A 16,506-nucleotide genomic window follows, 5' to 3' on the forward strand; every position below is an offset into this window, starting at 1 on the left:
GAAACTTCCTTGTTCCCTCCCCAAACTGATCTGAAGGTGGGAGGATGTGTGAAACCATTGTGGGACAGTAGAGGAGGTCTTAACACTCTGGAGTCTAAAACCCACTGGTGGTTTCTTTTGACACATCTAAAAAAAAAACAGTTTTTGTCATTCAAACATATGAGTGACACCATTAAAAACCTTGAAACTTGTAGTTTTCAAATATATATAAATTAAAATAAATTATATAGCTGGCCCTTTTTAAAGAGAGTGAACAGACTCTTTGGATTTTCTGTAGTCTCTGACTGCAGCAGCTTCCGAGGCCACACCTATCGCTAATATTCACATGTAAAGTACCAGGTGATTGAGTGGCTATTCACAGGGGAGAACACACCCCATTCAGCCAGCATAAACAAAGCCACGCTTCTACTCACTTGTCAACACACCAACTTGGAGGAGAGACTATGACCAATGCAAGGAAGATGTCGCCTGCTGAAGCTGCACAGCTGATCCAGGAACAACTTGCTCTGGAGAGTGAGTCTGATGACGCCTTGTCAGATCTATCCAGTGACGATGAAGACGTGCATTTTGAGCTTCGTATCGATCCTGCTGAAGAGTAAGTAGGCTTGTGTGTTTTACTAGCTGTTGTCATGATTTATCAGTTAGCTGTGGAGAATCTAATCAGCTACGGAGGTGCTGTCTAGCGATGGTTTATCTCCTCTGCTAATTTTGTATATGTGGAACGTGTAAAATGTAGGCATCAGAAAACTTGCATCATAATTGCATGAGAACTTTTGACCATTCCCTTACGCAAAAAATAATGCATTGTGTATCAGGAGTACTGCCGTTCTTTCTGTGGTACAGCAATTGGTATGTATGAATGCCAAGCACTGTATATAAATGCTAATGTGTGTCATAGTTGTTAGGTGAAGATAATGTAGGACCAATTTCTAAACAATGTCTCTTCTATTATTGTATTTACAGCGATGTGGAAAACATCCCACCTGCACCAGCCAGGAAGAGAGCACGGAGCGATGTGGAAAACATCCCACCTGCACCAGCCAGGAGGAGAGCACAAACCAAACAGCGTGCACATTCATGGAAGACAGAACGTGATGCAGATGCTCCGCCGCCACCACAGCGCTTTCTTCCTGCAAGGGAGCCTGGTGTTCAGCTGAGGGCAGAGGACAACCACACTCCTCTGGACCTCTTCAAGCTGTTTTTTTCAGAGAATGTTGTGCAAACCCTCTGCCGCAACACCAACAAGCAAGCTGCCGCGAAGGTTGCCAGAGGTGCAAAGTACAGATGGGTTGATGTTGGAGTTGCAGAATTCTACCAATTCCTTGGGCTGATGTTCTACACGAGCATGCTCAAGGTGAAACATGTCACTGACTACTGGAGGAGAAACACCATCTTCTCTATCCCTTTTCCAGCACAGACTATGGCAAGGGACAGATACAGAACAATCTTCTGGAATCTGCACATAAGTGACCCAGATGAAGACAGAGAAAATGATGCCAAGAAGGGAACCTCAGCACATGACAAGCTGTTCTGTGTCAAACCACTTATGGACACCATCAGAAATGTCTGCAAAGCATTCTACCACCCCCGCAGGAACATTTCTGTGGGTGAACGCATGGTGGCTTCCAGATGTCATGCTATGAGACAGTATATGAAGGACAAACCAACTAAGTGGGGCTTCAAGTTGTTTGTGCTTGCAGACTCCAGCAATGGATACACTGTCAACTTTTCTGTATACACAGGAAAGAACAATTTTCCCATGGGCCATGGACTCTCTTATGACTCTGTCATGACACTGACTGACAAAGGATATTTGGGATCTGGATACAATGTCTTCATGGACAATTTTTACACGAGCCCAAAGCTTTTCAAGGATTTGCATGATGCCAAGTTTGGTGCTTGCGGAACCTACAGAGAATCCCGGAGGGACTGCCCACGCAGTAGCATCAATGCACTGGCAAAGCATTCACCTAGAGGAGAAATGCGCTGGATAAGAGATGGTCCTGTTGTCTATGTGAAGTGGATGGATACACGAGAGGTGTCTGTCTGCTCCACCATCCACGCAGCCTACACTGGAGATGCAGTGCAGCGAAGAGTGAAGAGCAAACAGGGTCTCTGGTCAAGAAAATCTGTTCCATGCCCCAAACCTGTGATAGAGTACAACAAGCACATGGGTGGTGTGGATTTATCTAACCAGTTGCTCCAGTATTACACAACACAGCATGAAACTGTAAAGTGGTACAAGAAGCTCTTTCTTCACTTCTTGGACATCGCTTCAACAAATGCCTACATTCTCCACAAAGAGCTCATGCAAAGCATGCACAAGAAAAGCATGACCCACAAGCAGTTCATTGAGAAGCTTACTGCAGAGCTGTGTGGTGTATCATTGCATTGCGAGGAACCAAAGGCTCCACCAAAGGAAGATGGCAGGCTACACTTGCCAGTTTGCAGGGCTGGATCATCCACAGATGGGAAGAGAGCCAGTGATGGTCGCAGACGCTGTGTGTACTGCATACAGCAGGGCAAAGTAATGAAAACTCTCTGGAAGTGCACAGTGTGTGCTGTCTACCTCTGCCTTCAACCAGACAGAAACTGTTATGTTGCTTGGCACAGCTGATTGGAACTGAATCTTACTGTAGATCTACTACACAAATGCTTGAGCTGCCCTAGTCCCAGGGCGGACTCTTTGTCATGATGTGTATGTGTGTGTACTCTACTTTACTTGAAAAAAAAAAACTAACCCTACTTTGCATCTGCACTGTGTAACTATTTATCTGATTTATACTTTATATTTTCATACTGTGTATTTACATTTTTTGTACTTTGAAGACACTTTGTATACTGCACTGACACAATAGAGTGTGGGGGAAGGCAGCAATGTCCTGCCAGTGACAGACAATTATCACATGGAGAGTGACAGGGGGGTGGGGGCAATCAGGGGTGTTACACACCCATCTAATTAGTATTCAACTAACAGAGACACTGCCTGGAGTTACAATTACTTTTTTACAGTTTGTGTGAAAACAAAAAAACATTTCTGACTGCACTTTTTACTTTTATGCAGCCAACACTTTTGTTTACAAGGTCCTTCAAAAGTCTTGGCTAGATATATTTATAGTGTGTTTTCTTGCATTGTTTGAAGACCTCTAAAACTTGTTTTTTTGTACAGTTGTGTTTCCCCTCAATTTAAATAAAACTTGTTTGTATTACATTCACTTCACTCTCATATTGTTTTTTGTTAGGCTTTTCAGAATACAACCATATGTGTCACTTTTGCATAGATGTTTACAGTTAGTTGAAATACTTGAAAATGTCAAAGTGGTGACAACTGCCTCAAAGTCTCTGAAAAGGCCTTAGGCTGCGGCTACACGAAAACGTTTTTCACTGTAAACGATATTTTTTCTTATCGTTTCGCTGTCGCGGCCACACGGGGCCGGCGTTCCCACTACCCCAAAACGATAGTTTTTGAGAACGGGTTCCAGAGTGGGAAAGTTTGAAAACGGCCTCGTTTCGTTTCCATTGTTACAGCTAAAACGTTTTTGCGTCAGTCAAACGTTGACGCTGTGAGCCAATTTTAACACTTCTCTATTGTCTCACAGCGTGGCGTGACACAGTGGCGTGTGTACTGCATCGTTTCATCGTTTCATCGTTTTCATCCGTTTTCGTCTGGACCTGAGTCTTTACAGCAGCGCGTTGCCGTGTGGTCGCAAGAATTTTCGTACCCGTTTTCAAAAAAAACCTTGTTTCGTTTTCGTGTAGCTGTAGCCTTAGACTCCATGAGGGTTAAAGATTCAACAAAGAGAAACATGCAGCTGAACCTAAATGAAACTTGAACAGAGAACTTACAGGAGAGCTTTTTAATGCTTTTATGCATCAATCTTTACTTCATTGGCTCCCTCCATGGGATAAAATTTGGAACATTTTCCTAATAAAAGAAAAAAATGTCAAGGCTCAGAAAGCACCTTTATCATTGTTTTACTGTGTAATATGTAGGATCCATAAACTCATTTATTACCAGCTCTATTAGCATGGAGAGAATCCCCTTTTCTCCCAAAAGATCCCAGGTGCTGCTCCTGAGGTGTTTCTGTAAGTTTATCACACCAGCTGGTGAAATGATATGAGTCCCTCTACAGTTGTTGTAGATATCAGCTGAGATTCAAACTAAAAGACACATTTTGTGTCTGAAACTGTGAGAGACTGTTCAAGTGGGACTGAAAGCAGATTCAGAGGGTTGTGATGTATGTTTTTCCACCCAAATGATCTGATAACTGTCAGAGATGCAGCAGTGCTATGAAATCCACTTTAGAAGCTGCAGTTATTGGACACAATGAGAGCTGACCATCTCTGTGGCTCAGAGGAAAACTGAGCAACAATGTATTTTAGATAACTTATATATTTATTTATTATTTATATATTTCTATAACTTACAAATGAGGATATAACGATGCAGCTAACAGCAAAGCTAACAATAAGCTACATAGAAGGAAAAGCATCAGCCAGGCTCTGTCAGAGGTGACAGTGTAGAAACAGAGTGCAGGCATAGAGGGAAGTACAGGTTAAGTGGGAGATCACATTTCTACACCTGAACAGGGACTTGAACCCTGGACCCTCAGATTAAAAGTCTGATGCTCTACCAGCTGAGCTATCCAGGCCCTATGAAAGCTTGTCTGAGTGACAGCTGACATCTGAAACACTTCCTGAGTCCAAAGCTGTGACGCTGTTTCCTGAACAAACGCCTGGTTGATGTGAACTTGTGTTGCAGCCACTGAGCATAAAGAAGAAGGCCTTCATGGAGGGAAACAGGGAGTTAAGGAGGAGTGTGAAGAAAAAAGGAAGAGAGCAAGTCGGTGGGAAACTATCTGCAGCAGAACAGTGTGAGGGATGTGTGGTCAGGAATGGAAAAGCTCACAGGCTTTGGGATAATGTGGGATCAGACAGATGGAAGAGTTCAGACAAACTCAGCATGCTGCTGCCTCCTGCTACAGACCTCACATCCTCCATGTACCAACAGCTTCCCTGTCACACCTCAGCACATCTACATGAAACTATCACATCTATAGGAAAATAAACTATGGCCTCATCTGGAATACAAACAAAAGAGATGATTGTGGATTTTAGGAGGAGCAGCAGTCAGCTGAACACCGTCTCCATCCTCGGTGAAGAGGTGGTTGAGGATTACAGATACCTGAGGGTTCACCTGGACAGCAGACTGGACTGGAAATGCAACTCTGAGGCTGTCTACAAGATGGGACATTCAGTAAACTATTCCTATAACTGTATATATGTTAACTGAGCTGGCATGGGTTGGTGCACTAAACACATGTTACAGAGTTTAATATTTCTGCATCTTTTAGTAAAAACAGTAAAGAATGAGTGTATATTTCCAGCCAAATTCCCAGTAAAGCTGCTCTCATCCACATATTTTTCTGTTTCTTCTGTCAGACGGCTAAACTGAAAATCAGCCCATTAAGACTACGGGTCAACTCGTGGTCACTTAAAGCATGTCCAGACTGTCGCTCTGCTCCAATAAAATCCTGATTTTGTAACCGCAGCCTCATGTGAGAAAATCACCCTTCAGGTGACTTAAAGACAACATGTTGGCAGCGATTTCAGCTGTGCTTACATGCAGCGTGATGTCCCACAGAGAAAGTTAGAGGCAGCAGAATGTCAGGAAGGTTTTCTGCACAGTCTATCCCGTGCATGTACGCTGGGACAACATGGTGGTCCAGTTAAATGGACGAGTACACCTGGAACTGAAGCTGGACTTACCTGTGCATGCAAGCGTTCTGAATGTCCTGATCAAGATAAAAATATGTAACATACAGAACAAAAAGCATACATCTCCAGCTGAAAACATGAAACCTGCATCCTACAAATAAAATGTTCCACTGGGGTGACCCACCCAAGTTGGTTATTAGGAGGAAATTTCAGAAATATCCTCAAAACCAGTTTTTCTCAGTGTGCAGACTTCAGCTTTTTGTTTTAAGTTTTGAACAAAGAAAATAGACTCAAATGTAACCTCTCTTCTATGCATATTCAGAACTTATTTAAATCTCTTCCAGAAAAACTCTTGTTTTGATCGTTTTCTTTAAAATAAACATTTTTAAAAAGCTAACTGACCATGTGCTCTGTTTTACATATAACACCAGTTATAGAGGTAAACACGCAAAGTTAACATATTGACAGGTTTCAAATGTATTTTTCAGTGGCGGCCGTGCTTTGGGTCACTGGGCCTTCAGTGCGGGTTTACGTCCATTCAGAGTCGCTATTTAAATCCGTCCTGAGTGCCCACATGGATCTGGATCTCACTAACTGTGCTGTATGCCAATAAACACAGAGAGACAGCTGCTAGAAGACTTTCTTCTGCAGGTTTCCTTCTGATTTATTTATTTTTGCACACATATTCAGCAGCAGGATGTTTATTCATCAATTAGCCTACTAATAATGAACTATGAGAGGCATTTCACGTATTGAGAGCGACTTCCATTGTTATTGTTATTATTATCACGTATATCAGCAGTTCAGAATATTTGATCATTTATATTTATAATTTAATATTTATACATGTAAATAAAATACATAATACTCACAAGAGTTCCTGATTATTATCTACTTATTGACATAACACTGAGATGCTCCACATGTGAGTCCATTGTTGCCAGTTAACTGCAGCCTTGTACCTTTCAGCAGCAGCTGTTACCGCTGAGCAATCAGTTCCCTCTGCACTGAGGATCATATGAAAGCAGCTCCTGCAGCTTCAGGTTAGTGTCACAGGGCTCTGAACTTTGTGTTAGTGCAGTTTGGCAGCAGCAGGTCCCAGGCAAGCTTTAATTATATTGCAGCAGAATGAGGTGAGTAACTTCTAGTCTATCCCAGTGCTTCTAAGTGGTGGCACTGAACCTCTGCTGCCTTAAATGTCTGAGGCAAGCAGAGCCTCATTTGGTCGCAGCATTACACTATAAATATGCAGTTAAGCTCAACAGGACTGGGCATGTTAAGGGGAGGTGGTGGTTGGACCCCACTGGTCTAAATGTACTCAGAACTTCATATGAGATGTCCCTGTTTCTGCAGGGTTTTGTGGATTTCTTGTGTGCTGATTGGAAGCATCGCCTGCATTCCTGCACAAAGCGGTAAGCTGATCCCAATCAAAGCTCAGCAACTAAAAACAGTTTAAATTGACTCGGGGTGTAAATGGAAGGCTGCTCTTAATTCTCTGTTTCCTCACCCATGTATTCAGTTTATGGACAAGATCTATCTAAGCCAACGTATCAGAAACAAACTGGAACCAGTGGTTCTGGAGCACAGCAGCATGGTGCTCAGGGAGGTCAGTCTGGAGCTCCTGGCAGCAATTACCAGTTTGAAGATGGGAGCTGGAGCCTTTCATCTGACACCAGCGGCGAGGACGAGCCAGTCTTCACTCCTGTGGCCGACGAGGATCAAGTCTACGCTTACAAATCTCGGTCCCGCTACAACAAGAAGCGTGTGCTGTTCAGCCAGTTCCGCTACACCCCAACAGAATCTGAGCCAGACCACGGCAAAACATCTCAGCACAAGGTTCAAGTTCAGAGCGGCTTCTGAGGATCTTTCTGGTGAGGCTCACTTTACTCTGCATGTGTGCTCTCTGTAGCTGCTGGTAGGTGACTGACTTTCTTTGTCTTGCAGATCTGCATATTCTAGAGGCATCGCTGCTGCTACCGCTTGAATAAATGGCTTTAACTTGAATACCTTGTTGCTCCATCAAATGGCTCCTAGCTGTCTCTGGGTCATCCAGTTGTGGGTTGGAGGGGATGGTTGAGGGCCGGACAGGTTGACATGACTTAATCCTATAAATAAGGTGTTGGCCTTAACTTAAGGACAGTATCTGATCACAGGTGAGCTTATGAAGGTCTTGACGGCTTCAGCTTGGAATGCATTCCCAACTAAAAATGGCTGAAAAGCCAACTGCAGCTCTCTGACAGCAGTGGGTAAAGGTGTGGCCTTGAGCTCTATCAGAAGATTCCACTGCTGCATATTGTGCTGAGGGGGAAACCTTTCCACTCTGTAGCAGTCCTCACCCTACAGCTCTGGGTAAGGGCAGACCCATCAGATGCTAGGGCCATGTGAAACCTGGACAGTAGTTTCTGCAAGTCCATGACCGAGGATGGCTTCATAACATCGTCTGCGGTTGCAAAGGTCTTGTACTCTGAATACTTGTAATGAAGCTTGTGCTACACAAATCAAAAGATGTGGCAGCTACTTTTAGTGAAGTGGCTTGGCAACAAAATTTATAGGCTCAATGTTGTCACTTACTTACTACCTGGAAGTAAATTGGATCAGGTGGTGGGGGCAAACATCTAGTAGAGGACCCTGTTCATGACATCTTAAACACAAAGCTGAGTATTTTTATTAAATGTACATTACCATTGAGGTTGGGTCATGGAAACTGAAAGGAGCCTCTCAGCCTCAATTGTGTGGCCAGAAGGTCATCATTGCCTATCAGGACAGTAGCATAGGACCTGCTCGTGAATATTAGCATGTAGGGAAAAATTCAAACTGTAGAAAAAGGCCTTTTGTGTTGGGTTGTTCAGGAGGTTGACCTGAAGCAGGTACCAGGTGGCCAAAAGGGCTGCATCATCAGTAGCTGCTCAAGCTAAAATTCAGGGATGGGAAGAATTTCTCATCTGGCTGCCTATAAGGTTCAGGATTCAGTTTAAAATTCTTATCACATACAAAGCCTTTAATCATCAGGCACCTGGTTACATCTGTGACCTGATCCACCCCTATTACACAACCAGGTCTCTTAGGTCCTCAGACCAGAGCTTATTGACTGTCCCCCGCTCTTGTCTAAAGACAAAGGGTGATCGTGCCTTTGAGGTATTGGCTCCAACTCTTTGGAACTCTCTTCCCCTATGTCTACGGTCTGCAACTTCTTTAGACAATTTCAAAAAGAATCTGAAGACCCACCTATTTAAAATAGCTTTTATCCGTTCTTAAAGTGCCCATCTGCTCTGTAGCCTCATGCTTTTCTGCTATTACTGTGTTTTCTTATGTGTGTATATGAAACGTTGACTTGCATCGTATTGTGAAGCACTTTGTGAATTTTATTTTCTGAACGGTGCTATACAAATAAATTTATTGTTATTATCTGTTCCCATTTCTTTGTATCTATAAAATAACAGTTTGACATGCATGAAATGGCATTTTTGCAGAAACCAGGTAATTCCCTGAGATGCATCTGTACCTTCAGCTGATCAATGAAGCCTCATCAGAAATGGGCTCCATGGAAGGGTGGCTGTCAAGAAGCCGTTCTTAAGGAGGGGAAACAGGGAGAAAAGGCTGAGCTATGAAAAATGGCACAAGAAGTGGACTGAAAATCAGGTCTGATGGAGGGACGAATCCTCCCCAGAATCCGGGGAGGGTTAGAATAAATGTGTTAAATAAATTAATAAATTCAACAACTCTCATTGATTCTGTCCATTACATCAGATTTTACAGATCAAACATCTATTTTGTTCTACAATTGGAAGCAAGAAGGCGAGCCAGGTGTTGGAATATATTCAGTTAAGTCGTGAGCTGTACAACCACACAGTGGACTGTGCACAAAAACATTCACTATCCTGTCTGGAACATGAACAAACATGTCTGATTAATACTGGGCATTATGCAACAGCAAATGGTCCATCTATATGTGAGAATCAGATGTCTTACCTGGTCGTCCCTACAGCAAGCACACTGCCTGTGGGCACTACTTGCACATAGTCGACATATATTGACTAATAATTAAAAGAAAAACTTCTGTGGACTTGTTTCCACACTTTAAGTCACTCACATTGTCAACCTGCAGGTTGCAATTTAAATATAAACATGATAAAGTTTGGTCTTTGTTGGATTTTATGAAAGTAATTATGAGGACAGATGATGTGAACTACTGTAACAAATGTTAGTTTTCAGAATTAAAACAATCTGGGCATATAAACATTCTCATTTTCATAAATAAATATGAAGTTCAGGTGTGACAGTCAACATTTTACAGTAAAAAAGACTTTCTCAGAAACTTAGACCCATATTAAAAAAGAGCATTATTCAAATAGACGCATTTTCCCTTTAAATGAGTTAAAAATGTAACTTTAACTTCAGTGTATTTTCAGTACAGTTCCACCTCACTGATGGCTGGTAAAGCCTCCACAGTACAAAGAACAGAAAACAGTCGCCTACAGACTATAAAGTGCTCAAATGTCACATTTCCCATGTTGGAAGTTTGCTGTGTCACAGGGAGTCTGTGGGAGTCTGTGGTTGTTCTCACAAGGCAACAAGTTTTCAGGAGGAATGATGGAAAGCCACAGAAATCCAAGACAAATTTGGGAAACACTTCCAGATATGAACAAAATGATGGCACAAGGTGCTTTAAACATTTAACCTCCGTTATGTACTGTTTAATCAAGTTCATCTGAAATAAATCTAAGATCTCCTCCATATCACTTAATAAAAGAGCAGCTCTGCATCATGTTGTCTCACGTTTCTACATCTCAGGTCAGATATTAATCTGAGCTTTAAAGGAGCCATGGCATGAAATTTTCACTTTTTAAGGTTGTTTAATATTAATATGAGTTCCTCTTGCCTGCCTGCGGCCCCCCAGTGGATAAAAGTGATGATAGACCTAAACTGTGCAATGGAAATTATTTTCCGCCTTTGGTAATGTGACCATGCAGATGGCCTGATCGGGAAAGCTGCCTCTTATGACGTGGAGCCTCATATGATGTCGAGGTTATTTCCACCCAGAGCCCATATATGGCTATGCCAAAACTGCCTTTCCCCGCCCACAGCTCTTTGGCCAGCTCATTGCGCTGTATATGGATGTAAATAATCTGTTTAGAGCTCCTGCATCAGAACCTCTAAAGAGCCAGTGGACAGATTTAGTTTTTTCTGGGAAAGTGACGGCAGAACCGAAGAGATTTGTGTATGTGTGCGCCAAACATTTCACCAACGAATGTTTCCACCCCCACCCTCCACTTTGCCCCGCCTTTCTCCCCCTAATTTGCATTTAAAGCTGCAGACCCTAAACAGCTCATTCTGAGGATCCTAAGGAAAGCTAATTTTCGGGACTGGCTGTAATTCTGCACCAAGGCAGAATTTTTGGTAAAAAAACTCAGATACAGTATAAGGGGACCACTAAAGCCTTTAAAAATATATAAAAACCTCCATTTATTTTCATGCCATGGCACCTTTAAACATCTCAGAGGGCGCATAAGGCAGTTAGCGTGACTTTAGTAAGAATCCACCCTCTGCTATGTTCCAAACACATCCATGCTTCTAGATCCTCTGGATGAGAGAGCTGCAGAGCTCCTTATTCCTGCCAAGGAGTCAACATTATTTTAGAGTTATTTCCAGAACTCAGCAGGTTAACTTACTAAGACTCCAGTCTTATGTCACGCTGAGCTCACTTTTTTCCCCTTGAAACCCAACTAGCAGCTCCCACTAGTGAAGTGGACAAGTGATGTGTTGGACCCCAATTTCATGACTTTGACGTGTTTGTGACGTATTAGAACCGAGGTTATAACCTGGAGTCCTTCAGACCAAATCTCTGTCACTCCCCTCACACTCCCCAGCCAGAGATTAGGGGCCCACAGTGATTTGCAGGACTTTGGTCCAGATGTTTAACACCGTATCTGACCAAGCGGAATTCACCTTCTTTAAAACATCCCATGTTCATTCCTCACATGTTGCAACAAACCTTTTTAAATGGGATGTCAGAAGTGTTCATTTTCCGAGCTGAATTGAATGCAGCACGATCTGACTGGGTCCCAGGTGAGGTTTATGAGTGTAATTAGAGCAGGTAGAGCACCAATATAAAGTCAGCTGCAGCCTCAGATGAGTTACAGCACAAATCTTCTCTCAACAGCAGTCCCTAGATTGCTGTTTTTGACCAGTTTTATCTGAATTGTGTTGCTGCTGTTTTGTCTTGTTCAACATGTTGTTTAAGGTTTTCTTCAGGTGAGTCTTCATGTTTAATGGTTTAGGTTTTTGTTCTCCTATATACTAAAGTTTCTTTCTTTTCTTTCTTTTCTTTTGAAATCCAAACAGGATTTCCTGGCTTTGTGTCCTGCTCTTCAGCATTGGAACATGTTATCCCCCCCAGAAAAGCAAGTATATCAACATTTAGGTGCAGTTTATATAAAGGCAGCCAACATGGGAAGTTGTTTAGGAATGAGAGAGAAGAGGGTCTGCAACTATATTAATCATGCAGTCTCAAATCTTCCAATATATTAGACTTCAGTTTTAATGACCCACTTGAACTGCAGATACTCCTTTAGCTTTGTTTTTGTTACTAAACATATTGGCAGTGATACAGAGGCTACTGACAGCATGACCAACCATGCTGTCATACTTTGCTTCAACTAATTTCTTTGCTCAGGTCAAAACAGTGGATCCTCTGGTAGTAGCACGTCTGGCTACGGCAGCGGCGTCTCCTCTGGGTCTGGCTACGGCAGCGGCGTCTCCTCTGGGTCTGGCTACGGCAGCGGCGTCTCCTCTGGGTCTGGCTACGGCAGCGGCGTCTCCTCTGGGTCTGGCTACGGCAGCGGCTCCTCTGGCTCTGGCTTTGGCAGCGGCGTCTCCTCTGGCTCTAATGCTGGCTTTACTGCGCAGGATGCAGACTTTGCCCGTTTCCTTGCTGCCCTAATGAACTTGAAGATCGACCGTTCTTTCCCACAGTCTGCCTGGACCTCCGACCAGGTCCCTAAGGACACATCTGAGATGCGCGCTGTATACCCTTCATCCCACGTCGTCCAGTCCAGCAGTGGCTACCAACGAGCCCGCGACTCCAGTTCGTACGCCAAATACTCCCAGGATGCCTTTGACCACTTTGATGCCAAGACTGGGTCTAAAGGGCAGAAGCTGTACTAAGGTAAAGCTGGACTAGTGTCTGAAGTATTAAGACTCCTGTGTCAATACTGACCCCTTCTGTTTTCTGCAGGTGACTCATGGACACTTCCATGGAGATTCCAACATGTGGCTGAGCTCTGGCAAAATAAACTTGACCAATAATACGTGGTCTGTGTATTGAATACTTGATCTCAAGGTTTGTTTTCACTTCATAGAAGATTTGAGTCTTCACCACACCCACTGAGGCTGACTCTGCTTTTGAAGGGCAAACTGAATACTTCTGCTTTAAATTCTACCACTACATGTTTCCTTCTCCTCATGGTTGAATTGCATTACACAAACCCAGACCAAAATAACTTGAAGCTCAATACAGTGGTTCTGCTTGCCCTTGTACCACGAAGGTGCCTCGGTTAAATCTGCACTCGCTGGCCTTTTCCAAGCTTTAATTGCATGTGACTCATTAGCCTATGCTACGTAGCTTTGCCCCTCCTCTGCTTGGTGTCTTCTGTGTGCCTCAACAGAGCCATACATCCCTCTTAACCAACTGTCTCGACTTGCTCTCTGTGTGTGCGGCCTTTATTCATCTCACCTGGGACACCAGCTGGAGGGCTTATGACCCTGTACATATTGCTTGAAATACTCTTCACACCCCCATTGCAACCAATTAAAAGTTTTAGTGGCCTCTTGGAACAAACAATCCAGGAAAACTATCCAATCATATTGAACGGACTGTTAATGATGATTGCGTTCTGCTGCGTCTATCAAACTGCAATCTGCTCCTCCTTCCCCCTGTGCGCGTACCCTTCTTCGTGAACAAATTACATATGCCCCAAGCTAAACTAGAGCCAGCTTGGCTAGCATTATTAAACATAAAGTTAGCATACTAAATACAGCAACGATCGACGCTTGTTGTCAGAACAGCGCTCGTGCACCTTCATGCTCATGTACTCTAGAGCAGGGGTTCTCAACCTTTTGCAAGCGGGGCCCCCCCTAAGATGGTTCATTGCAGTTGAGGCCCCCCCTCCTCCCGATACCACAGCCCCACCCCCACGACACGTTACGTGACGTGACGTCGCAGGCTCAAAATACTACCCCCTGTTAAATTTGAAATGAAACTAGTCAAACAATAGTCCAACTTCTTGCATTTTTGAGGAGGGAATTTTCGTGATTTTTTTTTTTTTTTTTTTTTTTTTTCCCTCATCCTGTAGTCTACTCGTGATCCCCCGTGAGTGTGTCCGCGCCCCCACCGGTTGAGAACCACTGCTCTAGAGGCGTGCCTTCGGGGGGAAAGTCTGAAGAAAGGGGTTGGGACTTTTGACCTGTGTATTTTCAAAATGCAGCTTCACTGGACTCAAAATCCAGGATCTCCTACCCTACCTTTAATACAGGCTCGGTCCTGAATATGACATCATTGCATCTTCCCATGTTGGGATCTTCATCCTACACGAGACTTAAAGGAGACATATTTTACCTCTTTAAACAAGTTAGAATTGGTCTATTGGCTATACAAAACATGTTCATGAAGTTCTTTGCACAAAATCCCTCTCACATAAAGAGATTTCACCAGTTCTATTCTTGCCATTTTCAGTCTCTTCCAAATTGAGCCGTTTAAAGGGCTCTGTCACTTTTATGCAAATAAGCTGTTGCTGGCCACGCCCCGCCCCGCTCATGAGTAGCCTCTGGCTGCGTGTACTGTTTACCCTTTTGTTTTGAGGGTCCAAATGGTACATATATGTACTCAAGTGGTAAAAGGTACATATATGTACCCTTTTTTCTACATGCTGGGGTATAATAGACAGTCTTTGTTAAGCTACTTCAGTATAAGGGTACAAAACTATCCTTCAGAGGGTACTGCCTCAGTGACAAGCCATCGTGCCCCTAAAGGTACAATTCTGTACTTTATTTTCTGAGAGTGTATTTTTAAACTTTTCTTTTTATTCTTAGATTGTTAATAAAAATTTGTATTGCTTTATTATGTCTTGCTACTGGATACTTGAATTTCCTTTGGGATCAATAAAGTATCTATTCCCTATGAATTAAGGGTTCATTTGTTTTCAATGCAGAGCTTCTGCACAGGGCCGTAACCAGGATTTTTCAAATACCGAGGTCAAATATTGCGATAAATCTTATTTGACAAAAAAAAAAAAAACATCCTAATATGGTGACTTTTTAAAATACAGTTTGGAAATGTGAATAAACAGAGGTAAATCACAAGCCCATCAAGGAGGTGAATATGTAGGTGAACAAGTTTATTATAACAATGTGATCACAAAAGTAGAGTATTTGAGTGAGTGAGACTCAGTTCTTCCCCTTTCTTCCTCTACTGACTCTCTCTCTTCAACTCCCTCATTCTCATCCTCTCCTGTGTCATCTGTTTTATAATATCAGCATCACCATCACCATTAATATTATTGTTATTATTAATAATACATTATTATATTATTATTATATTATTATTATTACTATTGTCACCATCATCACCATGCATGTGCATGACCCACTAAAAGGTCAAATGAATGAGTTGGGTTATTGGTCTAACCGATGTGCAAAATTTTAGACACCATTTGCAATAAAATCCAAATGGTTCATTAGGGAAAATGCAATCATTTTACCTAAGTAACTGGTTGAATCCACCCACTAAATTAACATCGTAGAATGTGCCAAACAGACCACAAGATGTTGGCTGTATTTTAGATGTATATTCTCAATTCAATCCATTCACTCAACACAGAGAAGACAGAGGTATCATGCTGGGCCTGACAACTAGCTAAATGCTGGTAAAACTTGGCTTCATAATGCACCATGAGCAGCACAACTAACCTCAAGATTGTGTCATATGAGAGAGTACACGGGGTATTTCATTCTGTTATTTTGCCCCGTGTGCATCATCAATTGTTTTAAGTAAAATGAAAAATATAAGTTTCTGACCCAGTTTCTATTAGTCTGCTTTATTTACTTGTAGGAAGCCATATAGCACTGAACAAAACTGTAGCTAGTGAGGCTGAATGACCACTAGCCACAGTTGGCACAAAATAAAAAAAATATAACGTGATGATAAAGGGATTATGTGGACTTTATTTTCAGAAAAACAAATGAGAATGCATGCTGATCTTGCCACCAATCAAAGTCAAAACAATTTTCATCATATATTAATTTGACATTTCTCTGAATAAAAAATAAAAAAAATAAAAAAAACACCGGGGAAAATACCGAGGTCATGACCTGTGTGTCCTCAATGCTGGGTACGGCACTGCTTCTGCAGTCTCCAGCCTGACTCACCTGTGGTGCGTTTCTGGAGACCCAGGTGTCCAGCAGCAGCTCCAGTCTCTGCCGGTGATACCTCTCAACTTATTTCAGGCGGCTGGGCCGGCAGAGGAGAGCGATGAGTGGCCCAGCGCGGAGGAGCGCTCCCCCTCGGCCTGTGGAGCAGCTCACACAGGTTGACCTGTTCGTGGCTGTGAAAACCACCGGGAGGTATCACCGGCAGATCACATCAGGAAAGTCGATGTGCAGGCTCAACATCAGCCTCTCAAGCCAACTCTCTGGTAAAATAGGGGAATCTCTTCACTCTACAGCCTGCAGGGGGCGCTGACCTACAATAAAATGACTTCACGGGAAGATTTTTGGAACAAATTCTTTAGAAAC

The 16,506-nt window shown here is 42.9% G+C and overlaps 1 protein-coding gene and 1 non-coding gene across 2 annotated transcripts; one reads left to right on the forward strand and one right to left on the reverse strand.

Moving 5' to 3' along the window:
- Positions 1 to 461: 461 nt before the first annotated feature.
- LOC142387981 (piggyBac transposable element-derived protein 4) lies at positions 462 to 16,305 on the forward strand. The gene is made up of 3 exons (XM_075472784.1): positions 462 to 595; positions 964 to 2,527; positions 16,219 to 16,305. The coding sequence occupies exons 1-3, from the start codon at positions 462 to 464 to the stop codon at positions 16,303 to 16,305; spliced, it is 1,785 nt and encodes a 594-aa protein (XP_075328899.1).
- On the reverse strand, positions 4,580 to 4,652 carry trnak-uuu (transfer RNA lysine (anticodon UUU)). Its single transcript has one exon. It is a non-coding gene; the product is annotated as a tRNA-Lys (tRNA).
- Positions 16,306 to 16,506: the final 201 nt, after the last annotated feature.

The sequence above is a fragment of the Odontesthes bonariensis genome, chromosome 2, assembly GCF_027942865.1.
Source record: "Odontesthes bonariensis isolate fOdoBon6 chromosome 2, fOdoBon6.hap1, whole genome shotgun sequence".
In the NCBI taxonomy this organism is placed as follows: domain Eukaryota; kingdom Metazoa; phylum Chordata; class Actinopteri; order Atheriniformes; family Atherinopsidae; genus Odontesthes; species Odontesthes bonariensis.

What these genes read in the sequence shown, in the direction of transcription:
- LOC142387981 (XM_075472784.1), top strand. Translation starts at nt 462, where the DNA reads ATGTCGCCTGCTGAAGCTGCACAGCTGATCCAGGAACAACTTGCTCTG. An exon ending in CGTATCGATCCTGCTGAAGA is followed by an intron (nt 596 to 963) that starts GTAAGTAGGCTT and finishes TTGTATTTACAG; the next exon opens with CGATGTGGAAAACATCCCAC. An exon ending in ACTGCATACAGCAGGGCAAA is followed by an intron (nt 2,528 to 16,218) that starts GTAATGAAAACT and finishes AACTTATTTCAG; the next exon opens with GCGGCTGGGCCGGCAGAGGA.